General features: G+C 51.1%; 1 protein-coding gene across 1 annotated transcript in view; it reads right to left on the bottom strand.

The window, feature by feature from the left end:
- Positions 1-5170: 5170 nt before the first annotated feature.
- LOC110202674 (diacylglycerol kinase eta-like) overlaps positions 5171-12675 on the bottom strand; it is a 153944-nt gene continuing 146439 nt past the window's right edge. Inside the window, 5 exon segments of the mRNA XM_078147905.1 lie at positions 5171-5245; positions 6486-6616; positions 8472-8537; positions 9637-9742; positions 11759-11881. Of these exon segments, the coding sequence (XP_078004031.1) occupies positions 5171-5245; positions 6486-6616; positions 8472-8537; positions 9637-9742; positions 11759-11881 (501 nt within the window).

Genomic DNA, 12675 nt, shown 5'->3' with positions numbered 1-12675 from the left:
GAAATGACACAGGAGAAAGTCAGCTGACTTGAGAGGGGATCTGGGGTTGTATTCCAACCTGGCTTGGGTGCAAATAGAGAAGGGATTGTGATTTCTTTGGTCTCTTGAAGAGCATGGTGGGGCTCCAGGGGAGCTGGTTAAGAGCAGTGGAAGGATGTCGAAGGCGATAGGAAGCTGGTCTTGGGAAAACAATGGAGTACCATTGTCCCTAGCATGGAGCATGGCAGGAAGCATGTTCCTGGGTAGGGTGAAGCTTTATGACAGGCTTCCTTGGAAGGGAATGGACACCTTAGGAGATGACCTCCAAGCAAGAGTCCTGCTTCCTATCACAAAAAAGGAGGGAGGGGCTTCCAGGGACTCCATGTAGATTCAGTGACAGGATGATAGGATATACTGATTTTAGTAAGGGCTCAGTAATGGTAAGGGTAGGAAGTAAAAAGATGCCAATTCTAATGATTTCTGTGATCCCATGAAAAGAGAGTGACATATAATGGATAAGAAAGCAAAACCGAACAATTCACGATGTGTAAAAAACCCCACATCTATAAACTGAAGATGCAATAATGTGAAAGAAAAGAATATGACAAGGAAGCTGAACTGAGTAAGTACAATGGCTACTCTGGGCTCAGGAGAAAAGAAGAGGGGGAGGTGCAAGGTAGTGGGACGGAGTTTTGGGGGTGGGGGGCTACAGGTACAGAATGTGACAGTCACTGTATTGGGGTTTGTCCTTATGACAAGGGCATTTTCATTAGATGGTGGCGTATGTCCAGAAATGGCAGTATCTAGTTAGAATGATTTCTTTTCCCCCAGAGTATTCCTGGGTACAGCAGCAATGGGGAGCACCAAGCAGCATACTCACTAGGCCAAGGTCTGGAGAAGAGATAGCTTGCCTTGTTCATCTGTAGGAGCTTGGAATCTATGATTGATTGCCCCTGAAACGACTCACAAGGAGCCAGAGACTGTACATTCAACCATTTATTAGTGGCCTGAAACACAAGCGCAACTCTGTTTAAACTCTGGACTGGTGTTACATCGGGGAGGAGGGGCCGGTGCGGATTTGTGGACATATTTTTATTTTGCTTTTGGTGTTCTCTTTGCCACTTCACCATCCAGCTTCCTCCCTCCAGTCCGGGCTCTGCTGCTGAACAGGAGCCTTTGAAAACAAACAAGCAAACAAACAAAACCCCCCCAAACAACGGAAACCAACAGGAGATTACAGCTCAGCAGACAAATACAGAGCAACCATCGCAATTTCACCGAGTACATTAAGCACAGCAGTTCTTAGGGAAGGAGGCGGATTGGGGTAGGCAGGTGATTACAATTCAGTTCCATATTTCTGATCATTGTTTTTCCTAACTCGACTTCTTCCTATATACCATGAGGTAGCCAAGAAGACAAGGCTGGCACATAGCCCTGCCCCTTCTAAGCTTACTGATGCAGGAAGCCTGCAGCTGCCATGGCTGCCATTGTTGTCCCTGACCTGGAGATCCTAGTGCTCAGAGGTGCAGCCAGAGACCCTCTGCAGAGGCTTTTCATAGCCTTGACCTTGAAAAGGTCAATCGTTTCTCCTTGGTCTCTGTTCTTACCACTTGCTGACCCCCATATCTAATGACAGAACTTGTAATAAAACCAAGAGGGAACAATATATAAACCCTCAACTCTTCGATCCCTGCCCAATCCCTTTTTTTCCTACACAAATGGGGCTTGTGGAACACCATTAGCTTAGAGAAAAGTTGGGCCTTTGTAAGTTTCAGTCATCTGTGGATGACACTCCCCCTCCCCCAATCCCGATCCTACAAAATAGATCAAGGCCATCTGTCCTTCCACATTGCTGAGAGCAGCTCAAGGAATTACATTCAAGACTACATAGGAACAATCATCCCAAGAAGCAACCCACCCCTTATTTGCCTGAAATGACATCTCTGAAGGTGATGGAGAATGGAAATGGATGGTGAGGGCCTAGTCCCATTGCCCAAGCAACTATATTACAGCACTGCTTCAGCGAGGCCCCTGTAGGGCTAAATCACTCCTGGGGCCCAAGGGCAGCCCCTGTGAAGGAGGGAGCTGATCTTGCTTTGTTCCAAGCACTAGGCTGGTCCAGGCAGAGCAGGTGCTCAGCAGGTTCCTTTCCTTGGCACCCTGAGCCTGCTTGGAGGGCTGGCTGGGCATCAGGGCAGGAGGGAAAGGCAATGGAAACTGAGTTAGCAAGCAGCACCTGCTCAGACCCTCCTTCCCCCTTCTTCCCCATCAATGGTGATCCCCACTCCATGCTTGGCCTACAGCCAGGCCAGCTCCATTCTGACTCAGGGAAGGAAGAGAAGAGGATTCTGGAGGGCCAAGGGTTTGGGGATGTGGACATTGGCCAGATCAACAACAGCACAGCACAGAGCTAGCATCTATATTAGCAATCTGAACAAAATTGAAAAGAGTTACATTCAGTTTGGCCACCACTGCGGGGGAAAAGCAACAGAAGAATCCCAACTCTGCCTAGGCTCCCAAGATCAACGGTGGCCCTGGCCTACTGGCCTCTCCATGTGTGTGCCTGTGTATGCATGGACACGTGTGCACATATGCATGCACCCATGTCCATGCAGGAGACACAGGGATGGCTTGGCCATGGAGGTAGGGGAGTTGATAAAGGGAAAGGGCTTTTAGCCCCAGAGGAGCCTAGAAGAGTGGGGGGGCAGTCAAAGCAAAAGTCTCCGAGATGACTCACCCCGGGGACAAATAAATTAATGCTGTAGATGCTTAAATAAAATTTTAAATATTTTCTTTCATCTATTTACAATACTTTCTTCTTTAGATTTATGGCTAGAGCTATTTTTGGGCATCACAATTAGACAAGACGGCATGAGGGATTTTTCCCCCCCGTTTGCTGTTTTGAGCTCCCCATTTTCAGGACCGGGATTGATCTGGTGTTCCCCAATGATCCAGCCACAGGAAAGACCTAGGGAAGAGCTCTGCCTTTGTCTTAAAGTGTGGAGAGGCCATCTTTGTAGCTCCCAGCCAAAGGGGGAGAGGGGAGAGAAATTTGTCCATGGATGGTCTAGGGTTTGGCTCATAGGGCCCTGGGGCATCTCCCCTCTAGATGTTAGGGCCCAGCCAGATTGGCTTTCCAAACAACAAAACCCCGAGCAAATTTAGGGCTGGGAACAACTGGGATTTGTGTTTTGGTTTTGGTTTTCATTAGAAGGTAGAGAGGTGTCCCACTCAAGGAGGCTCTGGGTCACCTGTTGTTGCTGTGTGATCTCAAACTCCAAGGCAGCAGCACCCTGGGCTGCAGAGGCCCTGCTCTGACAGCCTCTCTCTGCTGGGAAGGCCAGCTCTACCAGCCTGGTACCAGCAAGAGGGAAACAGCCTGGCAACTCTCAGTTGAGTCTGGGACCATCCTGACAGTTTGTTCAGGAAATTCAGGACTGGCTGCCCTGGATGGTCCCTGCGCCATTAGTCTAACCTAGCATTGAAGGTAGAGAGACCCATGAGGGCTCCTGGATCCTAGACTTCAAGGCCTATTGGTTGGAGAGGGCTGGGGAGGGGAGAAGGAGCAGAAAGGAAGAAAAGGGGAGGGAAGGGACAAAATGGGAGGGGAGAAGGAAGGGGAAGAGGAGGACTGAGGAAGAGTGGGGAGAGGGGAGAAGGTATGAGGAGGAAGGGAAGGGAAGGGAAGGGGGAGAGGGGAAGAGGTGTGAGGGGGAAGGGAAGGGAAGGGAGGAGAGGGGAAGAGGTGTGAGGGGGAAGGGAAGGGGAAGGGAGAGGGAGCAGGTCTGAATTGATGTACAGTCCAGCACAAACAGCTGTGACCTTTCTGCTCCCTTGTCCAGGGCCTGGCTTAGAATTGGGAGAATGGAACAGAAGTGGCCTGGACATCAGTGCCAGCGGTGGCTTTGAAGGCTCCACAGGGATGGATCAGACCCCACAGCTGTGTCAGAAGCAGGAACACTGATGGGGATGCCCAGAAGTCTGAGGTTCCTGGGCACGGCAGTAAGTTACAGAAGAACTTTATCAGGAGCCTTAGAAACCGAGTTGTGTTTTCAGTTCTTAAAAAAATATATACATCTCTCCATCTAGCTATGTCTCTATCTTTCTGTAATTTACACAGCAGCACAAGGGTGAATGACTCTTTTGGCTCGAAAAGCCAGCCAGAATGCAAGCAAAGCGCACTGGCAGACGGCATGCAAGCTTGGGTCAAGGCAGCGGGGGTTCTGACGGTTTCTGGAGACTCCATCAAGTTACTAGTGATGAGCAGCAGTGGGCAGAGTAGGCCATTCACCTGCAATCAGGACTGGCCACTTAGGTGGCCCATCAGGTACCTGATCAAAGCTATTCACAAGCATGCACGCAGACACTGACACACACACACACACATACTCCCCATTTCCCCTCCCACCCACCCCACTCCCTGCCAAGCATACACATACACACACACACACACACACACATACACACATACATATGTGTGTGTATACACACACGCACATACACACGCAGCATAGACTACTTGCAGAGAGTCTGAAAGGCATAGTTTTTGACATGCATGATGAGTCAGGGGGGGAGGGGTGTCAAGGTAGCACAATTAAGCTTAGGCCACTGATGGGGGCTCAACTCAGGGATAATAAAGGATGCAGCCATGTAATTAAGGCTAGGAGAGAAGCCCCTAGGACCTAGTTCCCATCCTCCATGGCACAAAGCCTCTCCTGCCACCTTCTTTTAGCAAACCAGCTCCAAAGGGAAAGTCAAAGACATTCCAGAATCACAAAATCAGCCAGGTGACCCTGACCCATCAGGGAAAACACACTCTCCAAAGCAGCCATAGAAGGCCATTCTTCTAGATCCCAGGCATATACAGAAGCTTAACTCATTTAACCAGAGCCAGTCAAGAAGCACAGAGAGGGAGAACTGAAGAACAACTCCATTCACCAATCTTTGGCCAATGTGGAAATGTAAACCTCTAAGGAAACCTGATAAAGTTGAGAACGTCACGTTAGTGGAAAGCGTTGTCTGACAGCCCTACCAAGGGTCCGTGTCTGTTCTGAATAATTGAGTCTGCAGTCATTCTACAGGTTTAGAGTCATTGTCATTGTTGTCATTGGTGTGGTTGTCATTGTCAGTCCACCATGAAGTGGCTTTGTGTCAGGAGTTCCAAGCTGTAGGGCTCGCTCCCTTCAGCATTTCATAGGTTGTGGCTAATATCTTTAATACCTTGAAGGATCTTCTTCACGTGACCAACCTTTCGGATTCCTAAATCCTTTATGGGAGAAAAAAGAAGAAGTTAGCTTGTTGACAGCTACCCAATCACTTGGACCAGAGAAGAGGAAAATGAAAGAGTAAGGGCACTGATGAGCTTGTGGCTTCCCCAACATGCCAAACCCTGGTTGTAGCAGCTGAACCATCAGAGGGTGGCGATCAAAGTGCCTGGGACAAAACCTCTTTAGGCCAAGCTCTCAGCTGTATGCTGCATGCTAGAAAGGGGTCCTCTATGCCACACCATGGGATGCCCAGCGTGCACTCCATCTACCACCAGTGCTGTACAGAAGAGTCAGAGGGAGAGGTGGCTGTTATCAGTTCTGGGCAGGGGGTGAGGTAGGGAGCTGTGGAGGAGTCCTTGGGGGGGCAGGAGAGGGACAGCTGTCTTTGGGTCAGCCGTCTTTGTCTTTCTTGTAGTTTTTGTACTCTACCTGGAAGGAAGCCTGGCTCAGCTCAGTCCCAGGCTCCATGTCATCTTGGGCCTGGGGCAGGCCTCAGTTCTGTGGAGCCATCTGTGCCAGGCTGCTTGTGAGACCAGCAGTTTGTCTGCCAGTGGGCACAGAGCAAGCATACCCTCCAAGCCACACTCACTTCTGTTTGAGGCTCCACCTCACGTCTGAGTTTTTAAGGTCAAGGCTCCCACTATATTCTCATGCCTTTGCCTCATGGGAGGAGAATCCCACAGCTCATAGAAAGGGCTTAGCCTTGTTCACTGACTTGGGGGCTCCACTTGGTCCCTTGGTTTCCTCATCTGTATTTGCCACTAGAGAGTGTGTTTAAGATCCTTGGGTGAGAAATGTTCCGTGGGCAGAGTGAGGCCAAGAGTGGTATGAGTGCGACCACCCTGGTAAATGCTTAGCAGGTAAAAGCAGATGGAAATTCAGAGCTCACTACAAAGCATTGTAAGAGCAAGAGGACAAGATTCAAGGAAAAACTCCTTGAGTATGAAGTAAAGTTGCTGACAATAAGAATGGACCAGGAGCCCTGTCTGTGGCCCCCCTCCCTCCTGCAGGGATGAGTCTCTGGGTCCCCAAGTCCTCTATGCATCACTTTTCCCTTTCCATGACAGCCAAAAGGCTGATGCCAAGGAGTCTTTGTTCTTAGCAAATGTGGGTGAGGAAGAAAGGGCAAAAGCAAGGCCAGCCTGGCCAGGGGGTCATGCCAGGGCCATGCCACTTGTAGGCAGCACGGATGCCAATGAGGCAGCCACCATTTCCGGAAAATAGGGGCATTATGAATACCTTTAAGTCTCGTCTCTCCAGCAGGATCAGCTCTGAGCCCTGGATTTCATGGCGGGTAAAAATGTCTTTGTACTCCCCTAAACCAAGGGCGTCCAGCCAAGAAGCCACTTCCTCAGGGCCCCATTTGTCCACTAGCAAAAAGGAAAATGACAGATGACCAACTTATTGAGAAGAACAGAGAGAAGAGGCCAAGAGCAACATGTGCAGAGACATACAGAGTAAGAGAGAGAAATTCTAAGCAAAGCACAGGCAGGTTCAAAGAAGGAATCAGGGCAAGTTGGTAAGAGGTGCTGGCGGGCAGCAGCAGCAACAGCAGCAGCAGTAAACTTATAGAGGTTTCTTGAGACATCAGAAACCAAGTTCTTGGGGCTTAGGATGTCCCAACAGCCCGAGCTTTGCCTAACGAATGAGGGTGTGTTCAAAATAATCCCCCCAAAGATTTGACTCTTCAAGGAGAGAATGAAGTGGCTGTTCTCTTCTATGCTTTGTGGTCCCTGCAACAGTGGTAGGCACACAGCAGAGGCTCAATACATGCTGGTGGAATTGGCTTGGACATTATCACCTGGCTTTTTTTCTCCCTCCCATACCTTCAAGGTATGGATCCTATCTCCCTCACACAGCTGTCAGGGTTAAGGAGCTAAGCAGCAAACAAGCTGGCTCTAGCAGTGGCCAGTAGCCTTGTGGGCAGTACAAGAGGTAGGCTAGAGTAGGGTTCACTGCTTGGCCACCACCTTGGTGGGACGACAGACAAGCTCTTGGGAGTTCAGGGCATGTAGTCCAGTCAGTGGCTCCACAATCCTGGGCCTAGGGAATAGGGTTGGGGGCCCAAGGCAAATGAACTTCCTGGGCCCCATTTTTCAGCAGATCTCTGCTCTAAACACACTAGAGAGATAGACTCTTGTGATGCTGAAACTGTCTGTCTATTCCCTCATTCAGCTGAGCCAGTTTGTCCAGGGCTTCTCCACAGCCTTATTCAAAGAAACGCTGCATGCCTTACTCTCTTCTGCAGACACAAGTCAGGAAGGACCCAAGAAAATTGGCAGCCTTGTCCATAGCTGGCCACATCCTGGAAGTTTCTGAGCTGTGTGGGCAGCCTGAAAGTGGGGTTCCGAGCACTTGTCTCAGGCTCTGCCACCATGTGTTTAAGCCCTGCCAGAACCCAGGAGTTTGGGGCTCTGGCCATTCTCTAGGTGACTGTCTCTAGTGTGTGCCAAACTGGGAACTTTGCCTCTTCCTTCTGACAGCGGTTCTGGACTTGGCCACCATCAGAGTTGAGGTGCCCCAAAACAAATGCTGGCAGGAAGATGACTTGTGGCCAGGCAGCAACAACATTGCCTTTGCTTCTGGGCCACATCATGTTTGCACAATTGGCAGGGGGACGGGGGTGAAGGTGGGAGGGGCAGCAGACAAGCAGATTTCTGAAGTGGCCATGCTGGGATTTGGGAACAAATGGGGAGACCCAGGAAAGGCAAAGAAGCGAGAGAAGTTCCCTGTCCTGTCCCTCCCAACCTGCCCAGAGTAGTCCCAGGTCATTTTTATAGGGTGTAGAAAGGGATCCCCCAGCCCTTTCTCCCAACTGCCTCTAGTTAAAAGGCCCAGTGGACCAACCTTCCCTTGGGATTCCTGGCCAGTTGGCTGCATGAGACTCCATGGCCATGTTTCGCCCTCGAATGGTGGTCAAAGAGAAAGCGGAGCAGAAGCTAAGGGGCTCACAAGCTCCTGTATTGCTGGTTTTGGCCGCCCAGGCAGCTAGGCTTCCTCTGGTCCCCGGAGGCCTTTGGGTTTGTCTATCCTCTGGCCTAGCTTTAAACTATTTTGAAGGGAGACACTCACTGCAATACCTGCCTCCACGCCTGCAGGCTATGATGAGCTGCCAAACAAAACGGGCCCAGTCATCTCTGGGTGATGAGCTCTCCTCCCCCCCCCCCCACACCTACAGATATCAGGCCTCAGAAAATCTTCTTCTCATCTACGTCCTGACCTGACCGCATTTGTTTGCTTGCTTCTCGGCCCAGCCTATATGGCTACCAGTAAAGCTGTGGGTGCAGAAAGCTGGGGAAGGGGAGAAGGGAAAGAGAGGAAGGGGGTAAGGGGAAGAGAGATAATCAGACACACATAGAGAAAGAAGAGAGGGAGAGACAGACAGGAAGAAAGTAGAGATAGAAGAGGCAGAGAGGAGAGGGAACTGGGAGGGCAGAGAAGGGGTGCCAGTGGGTCTTACTTCAGATCTCTCCTCGATGGGTAGCCTGGCCATAGGTTTTTTTTTTCCAAAAAGGTTTTAGGTTATGCAGCCAACACTGTTGCCAACTAATGGAATCATAAAGAATTGTAAAAGGGTCACTTGGAGCCCAGCCTCTCAGCAGCCTGGCTGGATTAGAGAGTGACCCCCTACCCCTCCCCTGCCAGGCCAGGCCTCTGCCCCTCAGCTTCTAGCCTCCTCTCTGCTCAGGAAGAGTAGCACCGATAAGCTCTGGCAAGATTGGTCATGGGCTTTTAGCACCTGGGCTAAGGCACCTGCCCTTCCCCTCCACTTCCTTGGCAGTCCCAAAACAAGAAGAAATAATCCCAACCAAAGGGCAGAGGCATGCTTTGAGTTCCTGGGGACTTGCTGTGAAAATTGAATGTAGAAGGTCCCAGAGAGAGCCCCACTTGCTCTGTTTTGGGCTTTTTCAAAAGCAAATGTCTGGCCGGATTAGAAGCTCATCTTGCTCCCAGCCCAGGGAGGAAGCCAGGCATGACTAGGAGAAGTATCTAAGGATGGCTCTTTAGCCATATTTTGGCCTGGGGGGAACAGCATTGGGCAGAGCAGAGAAATAATTGGCAGCTTTCTGAATAGATTTCTTCCAGTGGGCTGACAAGAGTCTGCTCCAAAGGAAACCTGCCCTCCAGCCTCCCGTCCTGCGGAGGGAGTCAAGGGCAGAGGCAGAGATTCCATGTTCCCTCAAGCTCTCATGGCAGCTCTGGAACCCCTTGGGGCTGTCCAAGATGCCCTTTTTGAACTTGCTTCATCTTGTCTCCACACATTGAGAATGGGGAACAGTGACTTTCTCCTCTGGCTCCTTCCCCCCTTCCTCCCAGCACTGTGTGTCTCTGGAGCTTAGCCTGCTGGGAAAATTAACTTCACTCCCAGAACTTTGGGGAAGGGATTTACCTGAGACAGAACTGCTCCATTTGACCTTGTGGGGCTTGCTTTTCTTTCCTCTGGAGATGTTGAGGCGCAGCCTGAAGCTGCCCTTGCTAGCGTGTCCCAAGCTCTCCTGGGCCAGAGAAAAACAAGAGGGTTAGTTTTTGTACCTTCTAAAGGGGCTGGCAGGGGCTTGGACCAAGGCCAGCTGTCCCCATATGTGCTTATGCTCTGAGATATGTTTCAGACAATGCTATAGTTAGAGCTCAGAGGCCATCCAGTCCAAGCCCCTCGTTCTATAGATGAAGAAACTGAGGCAGGCCCATGGAGACGACGTAACTTGCCCAAGGTTACACAGGTAGTAAGAATCAGAGATAGGGTATTGGTCCATATTAGAGGGACAGCCATAGTCTCTGGCTATACTGCCAGATATGCACCCCACCTTTGGCAATTTCTGCTGGCTGCTATCTCTGCTGATCTTCCTACCAAGGCCTCGCTTTAGTTTCCCAAGTCTCCCCCGGCCTCCTTTTTGGGGCTGCTCCATTTTCTACTGCCTTGATGTCCTTTTGGTGGAAGTTGCTGAGAGGCTGACTCCAGTTTGAAGTCAGGACAAACTCCCTAACCCTGAGGACTGCCCCAAAATGTCCTGGGCTGCTGAGACTGTGGCCATGTCCTCCTCGGAGGTGGACAGGATGGGGGGGGGTCACATGCTGGGTCTGTTATGCAGTGAATCCTCCTTCAGATGAGGGTTGGCCTCCATGGCCTCTGAGGTCCTCCTCTAATAACCTGGCATTCTGTGAATGTTGGGTTCGGGCAGCTTTGCCTCCCCCCCCTTTACTGAATCCATCTCTGTCGGCAGAATAAGCACAAGGACAGTAGCAGACAGGCCAGGAGGTGGTGCAGGGTCACAAGACCGGGCACTTTGTGGGAAAGACTACGGAGCTCAGCTTGCTCCTTCCAGGGCCTGCTGATTTAAGACCAACAGAAAGAAGCAGGTGCCGTCCTCCAGGGACTTGGCCCAAGTGCCAGTGGCCACATTTCAGGAAGGACACTGACAAGCTGTAGTGTATCCAGAGGAAGTCAACCAGAGAAGAGCTGGAAGTGTGGTCCTCAGAGATGGATCAGAGGCCAGTGATGGTTGGTAAGTGGCAGAGCTGGGACTCAGCCTGGAGGCTTCTGGCTCTGAATGTAGTACTGTCAGCTAGGCCATGGGACAACTGTACCACATACAAGCTACTTGAAGAAACTGAGGATATGAAACCCAGAGAAGGCTGGGAGTGAGGTGGGCCAGGGGCTGCCTTCTGATAGGTTCAGGGCTCTCCAGCAGCAAAGGTATTAGACCTGCTCTGTTTGGCCCCTGAGGGCAGAACCAGGAGCCATGGTGGGGGGTGCATAAGGAGGTAGATTTAGGCTGGCTGGAAGGAAGACCTTCACAAGGAGAGCTAGCCTTGAGTGGCTGGTGAGGGGTGACATTTCAGAGAGGATTTTTGCTTAGGGATGGGTAGAACTTGACAGCCTCAGAGGGAGGGCCCTTCCAACTTGGAGCTTCCATGAGGCACTGTCCTAATTTGGCCACCAAATTAATGAAATGTGACTATTTTCCAATTTTGTGACACAATTCTCAAAAATCATCATGTGTCAATGATGTGCCCATAGCCATCTGCACTCTTACCATCCACACCTCTCTGCTCAGTACCCCCAGAGCTTGCACTGTTCCTGTCTCCTGGATGAGGTCAAAGGGCCAGGGTTGGGGTGAAGGGAGGGGAGCTTGGAAGCAGTTGTGACAGAGTGGGGCCAACAAAAGCACCAGTGCTTTTCTTCCTCCTTCCCCCTCACACCTGGGGGACATTAGCCCCCAACACCCTTCCTTCCAAGTCACCTTTGGCCAAAAGAGCTGGGCTTCCCTCTGTCCACATCCTTTCATCCAGGAAGGCCCTCTCTTCACTGACAAGGTAACCCCCAGATCGTGAAAGTGCTCACTTAGCACAGTGCCTGGCACACAGTAGGTGCTTACTAAATGTTGGTTGATTGATGAGAGCTACAGCCCCTGCTATCCCTCCACCCCGGCATCTGATAAATGGAGATAGAGTGAAGCCCCACAGCCTTTAGTCACCCTGTTCCTCTGTGGCCCCTTCAAGAAGGCACTCACCTCTTCAGTGACAGCATTGAGGATGGGTGCCATCCAGTGGATTTCAGACACCTTCTCCAGCTCCTGGCTGACGTTGGCTAGGGCAACCTGCAGCCCCTCCTCCTGCCGGGGGCTGTCCAGCTGCTATAGGGATGGAAAGCAGACAGGATGAGCTCCACTGCCAGGCATCTCTGTTTCCTGGCACACAAGCACCAACCTCAAGGTTCAAGGCTCTGCGTCCTGCACTAGGCATTCTGAGGCAATGTGAGGGGGCCTAGAGACATAGCCGGAGAGGAGCTGGGCCCATATCCTGCCTCTTAAGCACAGTGGCGATAGGACCCAGTGCCCCTGGGCAACTTTAAGGCTCTGCTTGGGATCTCACTGTACGGTATCATCAGCCCTACTCTGGGGAACAGAATGGCCTGATGGGGCTCTCTCTTTTGAACCTGAAATACTTGGGGCCAGCATTGGGGGCCAAAAAGGACAGGACTATAGATTTAGGGCTTGAAGGGGTCTCAGAATTAGGGTTAGAGATCACTGAATCCGCCCCTCTCATTTTCCAGACACTGAATCTCAGGGAAATAAGCCTAGCCTACTAGTGAACAGTTTCTATGTGATAGAGCTGGGATCCAAGCCAAGGTCCTGTCTCTGAAATCCAGGGTTGCTTGCTGTCCATGCCAGGGCTTGTCCTTTGACCTCAAGGTTGTTTGGAGTGTTCCCCAGTTCCTAATGTGGATGTTGAGGTCTGAAGGGGCCAGGACAGTCCCTCCAGCCCCAACTGGGCCCACCCAAGCCCTTAGCTTGGCCCTCTCCCACTAATAGGAATCATGGCATATTCTGTTCCCTAAATCCAGATCTTTAATGACTCTTCTCTCTGAGATCACCTCCAACAGAGAAAAGCCAAGCCCTGGAAGGCCAGCACACATGAGGAGTTTTGT

This window comes from Phascolarctos cinereus, unplaced genomic scaffold (genome assembly GCF_003287225.1).
Source record: "Phascolarctos cinereus isolate Bilbo 61053 unplaced genomic scaffold, phaCin_HiC Scaffold_8;HRSCAF=390, whole genome shotgun sequence".
NCBI classification, from domain to species: Eukaryota; Metazoa; Chordata; class Mammalia; order Diprotodontia; family Phascolarctidae; genus Phascolarctos; species Phascolarctos cinereus.
This window is presented reverse-complemented; position numbering and strand designations above follow the sequence as displayed.